The sequence below is a fragment of the Protopterus annectens genome, chromosome 1.part0 (genome assembly GCF_019279795.1).
Source record: "Protopterus annectens isolate FY-2018-M chromosome 1.part0, PAN1.0, whole genome shotgun sequence".
Classification (NCBI taxonomy): Eukaryota; Metazoa; Chordata; order Ceratodontiformes; family Protopteridae; genus Protopterus; species Protopterus annectens.
In genome coordinates, this window is record NC_056725.1 from 1,333,188,225 (window position 1) to 1,333,204,415 (window position 16,191).

The 16,191-nt window shown below is 41.8% G+C and overlaps 1 protein-coding gene across 4 annotated transcripts in view; it reads right to left on the reverse strand.

Moving 5' to 3' along the window:
* Positions 1–16,191, reverse strand: part of NCF4 (neutrophil cytosolic factor 4) — a 709,063-nt gene that overhangs the window by 169,804 nt on the left and 523,068 nt on the right. For all 4 annotated transcript variants that reach the window (XM_044066584.1, XM_044066558.1, XM_044066575.1 and 1 more), the window contains one exon: positions 939–1,037. In XM_044066584.1, the coding sequence (XP_043922519.1) occupies positions 939–1,037 (99 nt within the window). The remainder of the gene's footprint in view (positions 1–938; positions 1,038–16,191) is intronic.

Genomic DNA, 16,191 nt, shown 5'->3' on the forward strand with positions numbered 1-16,191 from the left:
TTCTCAAATGTCCCTGATTTCTCCTCATGTTTGTGGTCAGTTCCATGTACAATCTGTAACTTTCTGGTAAAGTGTTGTGGACTGCAAATCACTTAATAATGACAAACATGTGAGTTTCAGACTTCATATTTGGAAAATGCTTGCTAACTAAAACCTTGTTGCAACTTTAAGTACATAAGAGCAATCTTTAAAATCTGTTTACGATTTGAATCTTTGTTTCTGATTCTTGGGCTAATTGGTTGGGATAGCACAGGGAGTGATTTGGGTTGCACTGTATGATTCTGTCAGCAGCAATCTGAAATTTACTTCTAAGGTCACATGTGTATTGTTTTATTTCTTTGATCATAAGCAAACATCCATGGTGTATGAAATCATGGAAGGATCTGCAGCTGATAGTCATGTGTGTGTGTGTGTGTGTGTGTGTGTGTGTGTGTGTGTGTGTGTACTTGACGTGAGCTCTCTGTTGAGCCACTTGCACTACTGTTAATCTTTAACAGCAGTGGGAAAATGTCATCGACACATCTTACTCATTTAGTCTCCACCCAAAGAAGGCCAACCTTCCATACGATACTCTGTCTTTCTTCAGGCCAGCTAACTTGCATACTTACCATCCCTGAGTCCATCTCAATAGCTTATCCAGACAAAGACCATCTATTACATGTTCAGGCTCTTGCAACATCCCCTTTCTATTGCTCACATCATGTCTCACTCTACATGTACCTCTTGTGTTGCTCTGCATAATTAAAACCACAAGTGAATGATCACAGGATTCAGGAATGTGGTAAAAATCAAGCTCTCTCACTACAGTGGCTGAAAACAGAAAGGAAATACTGATGAAATGTTGATGTATATAAGAAACAAACATCTACATAAGGGATTCACCTAGTCTGAAAGAAACAAACAATATAAATTGTTCAGCACATTAAAAATCATCTTACCTCAAGCCAGTCTTTGTTGACTCTGCGAAGAAGATGGATGATGTCACCAGCCTTAAAGCTCAGCTCTAGCCTACCATCTCCCTTAAAATCATAAAGTGCCTGCAAGAAATGAAAGAATTAAGTCTTATATTCATATCAGCAGACTTTTCCTTCCCTCCAAACTTTATGATCTCTTATATAAAATACTACAGCATGGTTGATATCATATTTTCATTCTAAACAGGAATCTTCATCTCAAGTGCTACACCATCAGAGGTACTTGTAGCACACCAATGAAACTGATCTTGAATAACCACTTATTATTTTTGTCAGATGTCCTGTTTTTTTTTTTTTTTTAAAACCAAACTTCAGGATAAAAAAAGTTATGTACTTTGCATAATGTTCCAAATTCCACAATGAATGGGTTTGGATCTGACTCAGCCACTTTATAAAGACTCTAGGATCTGAATCTCAAGCTCCTCCCTTACCCATAATGCCCCTGACCACTACTATACCTTAGATCAAGTTTGCTGCTGTGATATACATTATATTCATACAATAAAGTAACAATGCTATGACAGGAAGATGATAGCTGAAAGACCATGAGCTCTAACAGGAGCTATGGTTCTTAACAACACTTCAGTTAGGTCTCTCCCAGGGAGAAGGAGTGGGTGAAGTTGAGGAAGAATGAAAATGGACTACACAAAGGGAAATTTATGATAAATACATAACGTCTTTATCTGATTTTGTCATTTCCATTCAGTTCTCAACAAATGGGACAGAGTCCCCAGTTACAGTAACCTTTGGTAGCCCTCATGGAAGAATGTTCCAGAGCACCATGGAACCAAATGCAGCTCTGTTTCTGGAAATAATGTCTAATTTGTAATGCGCAAAAAAGGTACAAGTATTAGACCAAGTTGCAGTAGTATGAATATCATCAATAGAGGCTCTAGCCGAAAAAGTTGCTGATGTAGACAATGACCGGGTTGAATGTGCTTTGGGTTGTTTTGGTAAGACCATACCTCTCAAGGAAAATGGCATTCCCAATCTTTTATTATTGAAGGAGACAAATAACTGGCCAGTTTTTCTAAATTCCTTGGTCCTGTGAAGGTAAAATGCAATTGCCTATGCACATCAAGAAGATGAAGGGTGCATTCACCTTTGTTTTCAAAATTAGGGAAGAAAACTGGTAAATTGGTGACCTGATTGATATTGGGTCAGAAGCAATTTTTGTACAAATGAAGGAATTCTATGTAAAGTAACCCTATCCTTGTGAAAAAACAAATACAGTGGTTTGGATGAATATGCTTGCAGTTCAGATACTTATCATGCAGAAGTTATAGCTATCAGAAACACAGTTTTCCAAGAAAGAAATTTGAGATCCACTTTAGCTGATGTTTCAAAGGGGGAGAATACTAAGGTTTGTAAAACCATAGTGAGATCCTGAGGTGGAGTGGGGTCCTTTATAGGAGGTCTAAATAAGAATGTACCTTTAAGAAAGGCTTTACATATTTTTGATGATGCTAGAATAGAAGCATTATCACCAATGTGACAGTTAGAGGTGGCTGTTAACTGGACTTTAACAGTAAGAAAATCTCACTCTGCTCTACAAAATCGAGGCAAGGAAATCTAAAACAGCTGGAAGTGGAGTGGTAAAAGGGTCTAATTCTCTCTGATTACCCCAAAGAGAGAACTTTTCCATTTACGTTTGTAAACTCTTCTTGTTGAAGGTTTATGAAAAGATACTAGGATTTTTCGGACTGGGTAGGAAATCATACGATGTCTAGCCATCATCAGAATTGGAGAAACCATATGGTCAATTTGAAGTCTGCAAAATCTGGGTGAACTTGTCCCGATAGGTGAGATAGACAGTCTGGATTGGGATCCAGCATCCAAGGGGGGCATACTAAATGAGATCAAAGGAAGGGAAACCATACCTGTCAAAGCCAGAAGGGAGCAATAAGGATTACTCTGCTCTTCAACTGAAGTGCTTTCTGAAGAAATTTGAGGATGAGAGACATGGGAGGGTAAGCATAAAGGAAACCAGATGGCCAAACATGTACTAGAGCATCTCTCTGTGACTGTCCCTGAGGAGGGATAAGGGCAAAGAACCTGTTGCATTTGTTGTTAAGGTGGGATGCAAAAAGGTTGAAGCAAGGTCGACCCCATGTGCTGAAGATAATTTTCGCCACTGACTGGTTGAGAGACCACTTGTAAGGTATGAGGATGGTCCTGTTGAGTTTGTCCGCTAGAATGTAGGATCTCCCCAGTATGTGCATCTCTATTAGAAAGCAGTTGGATGAGATCGCCCATTGCCACACTCTCACTTCTTCTCGACAAAAGGGGTAGGATTTGGTTTCCCTCCCCCTATTTGTTGATGTACCAGACTACTGGAATGTTATCTGTTTGTATTACAATAGTCCCTAGAGGGAGAAAGCTCTGAAAGGCCTGCAACACTAGAAGCAATGCGCTCATCTCTAGGACACTGATAAGCAAATTGGTCTCGCGTAGTGACCACGTGTCTTGAATAGTCTGTCACAAGTAATGTTACCCCCACTCTGACTGGGAGGTATCCATGGTCAACGTGGCACTGGGGCGAGGAAGGATAAATGGACGACCTTTATCAATCCCCTCAGAGTGGACCCACCAAAGAAGAGAATTTCTGCACACTTGAAATAATTTTATTGTGTGATTCAAGGGATGATGATGAAAGGAGCATTACACCACTAGAGTCCATTGGCGAATTCTCAAGTGGGCAGTGGGAATCAGAGTTATAGTAGCAGCCATTGACCTTAATGCCTTGAGGACCAAACTTACTGGGTCACTGGAATGGAAAGAATTTGTCTGAAGTGTGCTTTCAATGTAAGAATTCTATTCTGAGGCAGAAAGGCTGTACAACTGACTGTGTCTCAGCGAGCCCCTGCAAAGTCTATAACTTGAAATTGCTGAAGATGAGATTTGTGCACGTTGATGGTGATTCCCAGACAGAGTGCCAGATGAAGCAAATAATCTCTGGCTTTTACTAGTAGATGCCTGGTTGATGTGGGTAAGGAGCCAGTCTAAATAGGGAAACACTCTGAATCCAAGCAGTCTCAGGTAAGATGCAATTACTACCATGCATTTGGTGAACACCCTGGGGGCTGTGGTGAGACCAAAGAGCAAGGCTCTGAAGTGATAATGACCATCTCCCATCCAGAAGTGTAGACACCTTCGAGAGTGCCTATTCATTCTGATGTGATAGTATGCATCTTGAAGACCGATGGAGCACATCCAGTCATCCTTCTGAAGAAGGGGCAGAATGGATGAACTGTGAATATCCGGAATTTGGAATTTTTTACAAATTGTATCAAATTGCTTAGAACCAAAAATTATTCTTAGGTCCCCTGTCTTTTTTGGCACTAAAAAGAACCTTGAGTAAATTTCAGACCCTGTTTGGCCTGATGGGAGCTCCTGGATGACTCGCTTGTCTAGCAACTTTACAATTTATTGAGCTGTTAGCGCCCTCTGATTGGGCAGAACATCAGGGAGATTCTTCCTTGGTTTTACTGGAATTTATAAAAAGGGAATGAAATATCCTCTGGATATGATCCTTTGCACCCAAAGATTGTTTGTGATGGCTAACCAGGTGTCTTGGTGAAAGGATATGCGCCCCCTGACTACCTCTAGAGATGGACAGCCAGTCAACCTTTCAGAATTGCTGTAAGCATCTGTCTGAGAAAGATGCTTACAGCAATTCTGAAAGGTTGCTGTAAGCATTTTTCTCAGACAAATGCTTACAGAAATTCTGAAAGGTTGCTGTAAGCCTCTGTCTGAGAAAGAATCTCAAGATGTTTGGTTCTGCAGACCTTCTCTGCCATGTGGACAATGTCTACCATTACAAACATTTCCTCCTCTGCCTCTAGGGCAAAATCCCCCATGTAGCTCATAGAAAGAACCTTGAGCCTTCTTGAACCACATTTCCTTACCACCATGTTGGTTCCTGGAAAAGGGTCTCTGTGGGGTAAAAAGTGAATTCCAATGGCAGACAAGGTCTTTCCATCATATTCACTACTGCAGAGAGTCTCTTTCACTGTTAGCCCAGACAAGGATGATCTATCAAAGGGATCATTGATGAATGATGCCTTGAAGGGTTCCATGAAATTGCACAACCGCAAGCAGGCATGTCTCCTTATGGCTATACCTGAACCGGATGCCCTTGAGATACCTTCTGTGGCATGCGAGATCAACCTCATGGACATGTTTGCAATCAATTGTAGGGTGGCTACTCACAAGGAAAATGACTTATTTTCCTCTACAGACATGGACCCTGGGGTAGAATTAGAGTGTTCATTTATTAAGTCCCCTCTGTAATCTGGTGAAAAGTGCCAGGTAGTTCAGCCATCACAGGGCAAATGTCACTGAGGCATAAACCTTCTTCCCAAACCTGTCCAAAGCTTAGATTCTCTGTTAGGGGGATGGACAGTGCAGCTCTGTTCCACAAGCTCCTTTTTGGTGGCTGCTGCAACAACCATGGTATCTACAGGAATTCCTTTTATCCAGTATTGTCTGTCAGCCAGGGCACTTAATATTTTATCAGGGCATTTTGGAATTGGCTTCATGGAGTCCAGTACCTTCCATGCCCTGCAGGAGACAAGATCTATAAGCTCATCTGCAGGAGGAATAACCCAAGATGTAGATGGACCAGACCAAAAGACTTCCAAAAACACTAATTCCTCCTTGGGAGGGGTCTGGGAAGACCAGCCACCTTTCTGACGAAGGATCTCAAGGATGTCTCCAAATGAGACATCTTCAGGTGGAGACTTAGGGGACCTTTCCCCCTCATCAAAGTCAGTGTCTTCTGTGAGGGACTCCTGTGGGGAATCCAAGTGCCTCCTCTTGCATATCCTCTTCTGAGAGACCTCCTCAGTGGAATGTTCCAGGCAGAAATGAGAAGAGACAGGGAGCTCCCTCAATGGAACTGCTTGAAAAGCTCTTCTGGACTGGCTGTCCCTGAGGTGTGCACTGTGAAGGCTCAGGTACAGGATCCAGAGAAGGAGTATGGTACAGATCCAAAGAAGGGAGAGCTGACATTCTCCACCACCTCAAAGGCAGAGAGACCCAGAGTGGCGAAGGACAATCCCACAGGAGCCGAGGCTCCCACAGCAGACAATCCCAGAGCCCCACCCCGACACACACTCTGGGGGAGGAATGGGAGCCGAGCTGTCAAGCATCCAGACTCTGAAAGGAAGCGATGGCTCCAAAAACCTTGGAGTCAAAGTCAGACCCTTGTATCTGATGCATATGCTTTGGCTTTGAGAACCTTCATGCTTCAACAGTGTCAGAGCTGATTGGGTCATGGAAGTAGTCGTAGTCAAGGTTGGAATAACCTTTGGATCCGACGTTTTAACTCCCGGAGCTTTCAGATCTACAAACTCCAAAATAGGTGACTGAATCAGAGAAAGAGTAATTATGTGTAGGCAGGCAGGTTGGCGGCTCACAGATCCAGTGGGAGACAGAGCTGGCAAAACCCCCATCTGGATCTGTGTTCTGAGGAATTTACTCATCCTCCTATCCACCTCCACTTCGGAAAGTCTACTGGAAGATTTAACTGAACAGGATGTGGAAGGTGGCCTTGAGGACTTTTTAGGAATTTCCTGCAAGAAGGGGGGTGTCAGTTTTGCAGACACCAGTTCCAGACAGAATATGGGAGCATGGAGCTGAGGAGATGGAGCCATACACTGTTTCGGATCTGAAATTTTAGGAACCTTTTTAGGAGGTTCTATAGTGGATGCATGTGGTGGAGTCCAGGCAGGAGAACTCTTACATTGCTCCCTGGGCTCCTTTGATTTCTGAGAGGGGGTTTGAGCCCCTGAAGAAGTACCTGAAGAAGAAGCCAAAGAGGGAAGTAGGCCTTTCAAGATAAGCTTGTTTCTCCTATCACTGACTGCTCTCGCACTGAAGACTGCATAAATAACAATAGAAATATCCAGATGTGCCGGGCTTAAACAATAAACACACTCCCTGGGTGCATCCAAATTGGGGATCTTTTCCCCACAGAAATAAACTTCTTAAATCCAGTAGGTTTATCAGCCATGCCAGAAAAAGGACAAAGGACTACTAAAAGAGACTGACTAAGGAAAGACTTTTTTTTTAAATCAATGGAAGAAAGAGATGAAGAAAACCAAAACTACCAACAATGGTAGTTATAGAAATATACATGCAGGTATAAAAGGTAAAGAAGAAGGAACAGACTACCAACGATGGTATAATAAAAGAAAAATACAAAAAAATGCAGTAGAGTAGAAAATTAAGGTAAGTAGGGTATTAGATAGTAAAAAGATACAAAGGATATAAAGGTAAAAAAATTTAGATTTTTACTCACACATCCTAAAGATCTTGAGGAATCCCAATCCCAGCCATCCTGAAGAGCAGTAAATGAGATTTGGGGTATGGTAGTGGTCAGGAGCATTATGGATAAGGGAGAAGTTTGAGATTTTGATCTTAGAGTCTTTAGAAAGTTGCCGAGTTGGGTACAAGGATTGAAGCTGAACCCATCCGTTGAGGAATAAATTAAAATGACAACATCAGATTGAACAATTTAACCGCTCACTGCTAAAAGTTAAATAATGCAGGAATATTGTACATATGACAGCTTTATGATCCTAAATAGGAATCATAATTATTAATTAGTTTTCTTGATTAACAAATCCACATCTGCTGAAACTATTTTGTTAAGTAATGCTAAATTATCCCTTAATGAAATATACATGTTGAACTACAAAAGGTGTTTTTGCTGTGCCCTTCTGCACACCTGGTGTAGGGCTTTACACCCACACCCCGATCTCTAAGGTTGTGCCACAGCTGCATTTTACTTTTACTCCAAGGTGGTGTGATTTTAGAGTTAATACATTTATAAGTGGGAAGTGGGGAGCAAAACAAGAACATCAGGGCACAGGCACAGTCCCCTGAAAAAGAGAGTTAAACTACATATAACTTATTTGGTCATCAAAAACACCTTCTCTGTAATCAGTACTAGCAATAGTCAATATTCTAGCTACAACACATCCAGTTTAATGACAAACTATGTTCTTAGCAAATGTAAGCAGCCGTGAGCACATTTTTTTCTGTTTGGAGAAAAACACAGATGTCTAATTCTAGACTTGCACCTAAATAAGACTGCTACCTTTTCTCATTTCCAAATTGGCATCAGGGAGCGGAGCCAAACATTTGACATTACAAGTGGGTGTGGACAAAACTGTACTACAGATAACTGCTTGAAATATAAAAGAATTAAGCCACGAGTCTGGGGGCTGCTGGGTATGCCCCCAGAAACTACACTGTTTTAGATGCTCTGTGGTGCATTTTAGTACTTTTCCAACATGGCTTGATACAAAATCTGCTCTATTAAATTTCCTGTACAGTAAACCATTATTTTACCAAGCTTGCCTTTTCCTGCCTTACTTTCTTCACATTTCTCTCTCTCGCTCTCCGCATTTCCTTCTTTCTTTCCCTAGTCTCTACCTTCGTATTTTCTTCTTTCTATCTTTCTCTCCATGCATACAGCTGTTAACTGTCCCTGGTTTTGTGGAAAGTTCCTGATTTTACCCCTACAATTTTTGATTTTCTCATAAATCACTCAGGATTACAATCAGTCTATAATGCCAAAGGTTAGAGTTTCACTCTTGTTATTCTTCAGAAAATGCATATTACATGTCAAAGTACAACCTCTTGTTCTCATTTTCACTGTGTTAATCTTATGTTAAATTGCACAGCTTCAAATAAAAGCATTTGAAATACTATATATATATATATATATATATATATATAAAACTGATTTAAATTTTAAAAGTGCTGTCTGGCTGGCACTAACTGGTGTGCCCTGCTGCAGTTTGAGCCAGCACCAGCCAATCAGGTTCTAGATATGGAGTCCTCCTACCTGGTCCCGATGACCTGCACAGAATCCAGTCAGATTGGCTTTTCTGGGTCTTGCTGTCATTGAGCAGGGCTCTCTACCTACACACTCTTATAAACAGCATAGGAACCACAGATCGTTTTTATGTTTTGTAAATAATGAAATGATTGATGTGCACTCTACAGCCAGAATACACGAACAAAGGGGGCAGTCACAACTGTGATCAGTATAGAGGTATCAAACTGCTGTCAGAGTGCATCAAGGTTCTGAAGGGGGTGACTGATGAACAAATATGCAGAGTGGTAGAAAGTAAGATGGGAGATGAGCAGTTCTGATTCAGATCAGGATGCAGTAAAACTGACCCAATGTTTGTAATGAGACAGACAATGGAGAAGAAACTAGAGATAAGGAAACAGAATGGGCATTCCTTGATTTGAAGAAAGCATATCATAGGGCCCTAAGATATTTGGGCAGTTATACAATGGTACAAAATCCCTGAAACACTAATAGAATTAGTGCAGGCTTTGTGCAAGGACCCAAGGACACAAGTATAAACAGTGTTCGGACTCACAGAGGGATTCTCAGTTGGAGTGGATGTGCATCAGGATTCAACTCTGAGCCAACTGCTTTTCATACTGGTGTTGGACTACATTAGCAAACAGGTCAGAAGGGACGGAGCAACAAACTTGCTTCATGCACATGATGTGGCATTATAGGCAGAGTCTGAATAGGAACTTTAGCAAATGGTAGGGGAATGGAATGCAAAACTGAAGGCACACAGGATGAAAAAGTGCAGATAAGGTAGCTGTCATGGAAGTAAATGGGAAAATTTGAAAAAGCTGAGAATTGAAATAGAAGGGAAAATTGTGGCACCAGTTAACAGCTTCAAGTATCTGGGAAGTGAGGTTGAGGAGAAGGCAAGTCTGAATGTGGAGGTCAAAGACAGAACCAGAGGGGCTGCAGCCAACTGGCATAGAGTGTCAGGGGTACTAACAGAAGAACGCCAAAGAAGCTGAAAAGTGAGTTGTACAAAACAGTGGTGTGACCAATACTAGTGTATGTTACAGGAACCTTGCAAGTGAAGGCAGAGCAGCTGAGGAAGCTAGGAGATGAAATACCTGATATGGGTTGTAGGATGCTCACTGTGGGACACAATGAAGAAATAATTACATCAAAGCAGAAGCCCAACTATCTCCAACTGTGGAGAAGGTAAAAGAGAACAGATTACAGTGATTTGAGCACATGTGCTGGAAAGAAGACAACACTCTGGTGAAGATGACTTGGGGCAGACAGGATGAAGGCAAGAGGAAGTGATAGCATCCAGCAAAGAGATGGATGGATTGTGTGAGAGAAGACTTGCAAAACAAAGCCAACCAAATGGATGCCTTCAAAGGAATAAAATAATGCTGTGTAACACCAATTGATGTAACTGAATAATCACAAAAGTTAATCGACCCATAGAATTAAAGAGACACAGTGTGAAAGCATATTATAAAAACATGAAACATTATAAATAAATGCCACAAAACACACTATTAATGTATACAAAAAACACCTAAAATTAACTTTTGTGATTATTCAATTACATCAATTGGTGTTACACAGCATTATATACAAGTCTCTGTTTGGTTTGTTCATAGAAGACTTGTAAAAGTCAGGTATGACTGTCAAAAAAGGTAGGAGTGTGGCACTGAATCAAGAAAAATGGCGATAGCCGTCATGACACCCCAACCCCATATAGAAAATGGGAAAAATGGGGTTGATGATGGCCTGCTGTTTCTGACAGCCAGATTTGCACAAGAAGCAAGCTACTCATGGCTTGCACGTCACAACATCCTGGACCAGGTGCCATCACCAGGGCTACAAATCAAGAAGTCCCAAAATTCCAGTCACAGTCACTCTGAAATAGGCTCAGACCTTGTTTTTATGTGCCAGACCCATAATGATTCAGAACAGAAATGAATGATTCTTGAGCTGCAAAAAATGCCTAAAATGCCATGATTGGGAATCGGCCTGGAGTAGCTCTAACAGTGACGCTGATAACAGCATTAAAATATTGAGTGCATTCCCTGTCTGTACAAGGAAAAGTGGAATACAGATTACACTGGTACATGTGGATGTGAGCTTAATCTTTTAGTCAGATAAGGAGACAGAAATTCTCTTGGTGGGCCTCATGATGTGCTTCATCTTCATTAATTTAGACAGGAACTGTAGAACTCCATCCTCCCTCCCCCACCTGCTTCATCAGAGAGGCACTACCATCAGTAAATCCTAGTGCAAGTGCTATGTCATTGGTATGTCTGACTGCATGCACTGGATCTGTTTCAGATGAAGGGGAATGCAAAACCCCTATAATGTCTCGTTCCTCTCCTGAGACAAGAGTCCTCAATTTGCCTATCATTCTATGCTGTTACTCCTTTGCTCTGACTTCCTTAATTCCCCACAGCATATCATTACTCCTCTTCTGTCACTGATGCTTGTGTTGTCTTTCTCATCATGCCTTCCTCAGTTGTTGCCTCACAAGTCCAGTCTCCCACAGTTACTACTGTTCATTTTGCACCCCTCTGTCCTTTCCCATTCTCAAACCTTCCCTCTCTTCATTCTTGTCTCCTTCTTCTTTCTGTCATTTCCTGTACATGCCCCTCCCTCCTACTCTCCTGAAACTTCTCCTTCTACCTAACTCCCTACCCCTACCTAACAAGTATCAGCCAGCATTCATAATTCTAGTATGAAACACATCTGATCAAATCTGAGAGAGAAAGATAAGTACCTTTAATGTTCAAAATGTTAATGTGCAATCCGGACTCCATGCAAGCTGGATGTGAAATAATTGCATGATAAACAGACCTTACTGGCAACTTTCAGTACTATAAGCAAACTATTTTGGCTGCATATGGGAATAAACGCACACATGTCAGCTGTCTATCAGGTGCCAGAATCTGACAACACACGCACTCAGGTCACTCCACAACACGTACAAGTATGACACTGTCCATGCGGGTGTGAATGACCTGAGATGCACCTCCCTGGACTACATGAAAAGAGACATGGAGAAGCTCTTGGATTATGTAGCTCAGGCGGGTATGACCCTAGCCCTGAGCAGCATCCTATCATCACCCAGAATGATACCGTAGTACAAGCAGAAAATGATTGACTTCAACAATTGGCTAAGTTTCTGCTGTCATTCTAAGGGGAGCCAATATCTGTCTGATTGGGATGACATGATTGACAAACCTCAATGCTTTGCCAGAGATGAAAATAAAAAACCTGTTGGTTTTTGTTCAGATAGAGTTTATAATAAAAGTCTGCTATATAAAGAAAGTATATTTATACTTAAGTATGGCACTTTGTCTCCATCTTGAATGTAATTGGATGATGTTAATTTAGAACATTTTTATGTGTTTTAATAGGATAACTGTTTTATTGATATGTGTGTTTAAAACAGATGGGCTAAGGCATTTCTTGTACTCCTTGAAAACTTTGCCGAAGGGCTTCAGTGAGAGTGAGATTCTGATTAAACTTTCTTGTGTTGGTCCCTACTTGTTGTTTTTTATTTATTTAATTTTATTTTATTTTACTACAGTTGTTATTTTTTGCTTTGCCAGAGATGGCCTGCATCTGTCACCCCTGGGTTTCCGGATACTAACTAAGACTCTTGCCAGCTCTAGAGTGCCTTTTTTAGGTGATGTTCTAAAGACCAAATTACCACCATAACAGTTATAAATAAATGCAATCTCAGGGTCATGCTGCTCAGTGCTAGAAGTCTAAATCTTAAGATGCACTTGCTCAAAGCACTCCTCAAAATGGAGAACATCGACATTTGTGCTGTAACGGAGACGTGGTTTAAAGCAGCGGAAAGCACCCCTGCGCTACCAGGCTATAATTCATTCCACACCTTTCGGCCCCAGAACATGGACCGAAGCTCCAAAGGTGGTGGTGTCTCTATATTCATAAAGGATATGCACACCTCCAGACTAGTAGCCCAGAATAACGCATCTGAGATACTTCCAGTACAACTAACAATGAGTAAAATGGCAATTCAGGTCATAGCCTGCTATAGGTCCCCAACCATGTCCCAAGACTCTCACTCTACGTTCCTAAGCACCCTAGAAACTATTAGGGTCCAACCCAACACGCTCATACTAGGTGACTTCAACTACCCCTCCATCAACTGGGAAAATTACTCATGCACCAATACACTGGCCCAATGCTTCTTGGACTTTATCAGTTCCAATGCCCTGGACAAGTTCATTCTTACCCCCACTAGAGGAAGTCACATCCTTCATCTGGTTATTATGAACATGGGCAACTGTTGCTCTACACCAATAGTCAATTCCTCCCTGGTTAGATCAGACCACAAACTAATCACCATGAAAATACACATCTCACCCACACCCCCCGCAAAGGTAACCACCATGAAAAACTTCTCCAAAGCTGACTTTGGGCTCTTAAAAACAGATGCGGCTAACTTCACGGCACCCATGTCAAAGGAAAATAGATGCATGACTACTGAATCATACACCAATGCACTGTATGAACACGTGCATAAATGCATGCAACTAGCTATTCCCAACAGAACCAAGACGCTCTACTCCAAAAAAAGGATGCCACTTTGGTGGTCCTCTGCCATTAATACACTGTACAACATAAGGAAGAAACTGTTGCAGAAAAAGGTGAAGTCCCTAGACTAGAAAAACTCCCTTATTAGCCTCAACAAAAAGTTGAGATCCCTCATCAAAACCTCTAAATCCAGCTATGAAGGCAGAATTGCGGCAGACACTAAAAACAACCACAAAGCCTTCTATGGTTAAATCAAGAATATCCACGGCAACACCCGGGTTTGCTATGAGTTACTGCACAATGATAACTCCTATCCTGAGCCAACAGATATTGCCAACATACTGGCTGACAGATTCAGGGCCAACTTTACCCCTCTCTACCTCCCTAAAGGACCAATCACAATACCGGAGGAATGCCAGGCACCCATCATTACTGCAGCACAGGTTAAAGCTGGATTATCCAAGGCCAAGAATACAGCTTTTATGGGACCCAACAGTATCCCTGGATGTGTTCTACATGAACTACAAAGTGAACTGGCACCACATATGTGTGCCCTGTTCAATCACAGCCTCACCTCAGACTTTGTCCCTACCAAATGGCGCACTGCTACAGTCATCCCTCTCCATAAAGGAGGAGTGACTACAGACCCTGGGAATTATCGACCCATTAGCCTGACGAGTGTGATATGTAAGGCTATGGAGCACATCATCATTGACCTAATTAACAAGGACATACGGAATCTCCAAACTCTACATCCCATGCAATTTGATTTTGTGAAAGATAGATCATGCCTGCTCAACCTGGTTGACTTCTTTGAGTTAGTCACCAGAGATGTGGATGAGGGCAAGGCAGTTCATACAACCTACCTTGATCTGGCCAAGGCCTTTGATACCATTCCCCACTCAGGAATTATTGAAAAACTCACCAAACTAGGCATCAACCCCTATATCACTAGGTGGGTTGTAAATTGGATCACAGATAGAATCCACAATGTGAAAGTAGCGGAGTCAGACTGCCGACCAGTCACGAGTTGAGTCCCACAGGGATCGGTCCTGGGTCTTCTCCTGTTTGGCATTTACTTCTCAGAAATCCAGGCCAACACGGAGGGGCTCTGGCTGACCATGTTCACAGACAACTGCAAGCTGGGAGCCATTATTAACTCCCCAAGTTATGTAGACATCCTACAGAAGGGCCTCACTGAGACCAGTGACTGGAGTCGAAACCATGGCCTTAAGCTTAATGACAAAAAGATGCGTTGTCATCCCTTTTGGGAAAAACTCTGTTCCCACTAATTACCACATTGATGGGAACCCACTGAACACTGAAGGCATTATAAGAGATCTGGGAACACAGGTTGACAGCAACCTCTCCTTCGACCCCCACACTGCCACTGTGGTCAGAAAGTCCTTCTATGTGGCACATCTCATTACCAAGGGTTTTGCATCCAGGAAGAAAGAGGTCATCATCTCTCTCTCCCTACTCTTTCCTTATTAGGCCAATCATCGAGTATAATGCTCCATCTGGCATGTACCTCACTAGACACATGCAACAGCTGGAATGGCCACAAAAGTACCTCACGAAAAGGATCCTAGGCCTTAAACACATGTCCTACATGGACAGATGCAAAAAAAGAACAGCTATTCTCTGTCTCATATTGTCTACTAAGGGGCAATCTCTGTTTGACTTACAAAGCAATGTCTGACCCAGATCTGTTAGAAATGTTACATCTAAAGAAATCCCAATCCCTCCGCACAACACGCTTCAGAGACCTCAACCTAATTTCCACAATCAACAGAACATGCTGGAGGGACACGTTCATAACCCAGAGACTGCCCATGCTCTGGAATAGAGTTCCGAAACATGTCAAGCAGAGCACCTGACTGGCCCTCTTCAAGAGAAATCTTGATGAGTGGATGGGAAATAAAAAGTTCACCCTGGGGATCACTCCAGTGGCTCTACATGATAGAGGCACTGGGAACTAACATCAGGCAGCACAATGCCAGGGTACTTCACTATGTGTGTTATGGAAATTGCTACTTTTGTTGAACAATGCTTTGGTCAACATCTGTTTAGTTGACACAGTTTGGTTGACTAAACAAATGGTCAACACCTGTCAAAAAAGTAGCAGATCGGATGATTCCCAAGGTTGGGGGAATTTGCCCTTTCCCCGAGAACTGAGCAATCTCAGAGTTAGAATATATAATTAGAAGGGGGTGTGGGGGTCACAGGGGGCTTACCCCCTGCAAAATATTGTTTTCTTTTGTCTTTTGCTGTAAAGTTTTTGCACAAGCTAAGTTTGATGTTTGGCACATGTGTAGCAGCTTGTAGATGTGCATAACGCTGAACATTTCAATGTTATTTTTGTATGCAATGAATGTCTAGCTAAACTAACAAAACTTGAATGAAACCAGAAGCTGTTGCTGGTCTTTCCAAAAAAGGGTTCTAGTACTATCTAACACAGTCAATCAGGCAAGTTAAGGTATACCTTTTTCACATTGAATGCCTAGGCTTTGTAGTAATAATTAAGACAATTTCTATAAATGCCTTCCCTCACAACAGGTACACGTGTGGGTTTGTCACTTCTAACTTTGACAGATATGACAGTTGTTTCTGGTAAGAGACATGGGAAAATGTGCTGATTAATGAATTTTAAATCACTTTTTCAAGGACACAGTCTGGTTCAGTTTTTCTTTATGAATTCAATTAACACTTGAGCAATATTTCTTACCAAAAGACAGACCATTATCCATGATGACATTTTAATACATAAATTCCCAGCAACTTTGAGTAACTCCTAGGATCCACTTAGAATTGCAACTATAT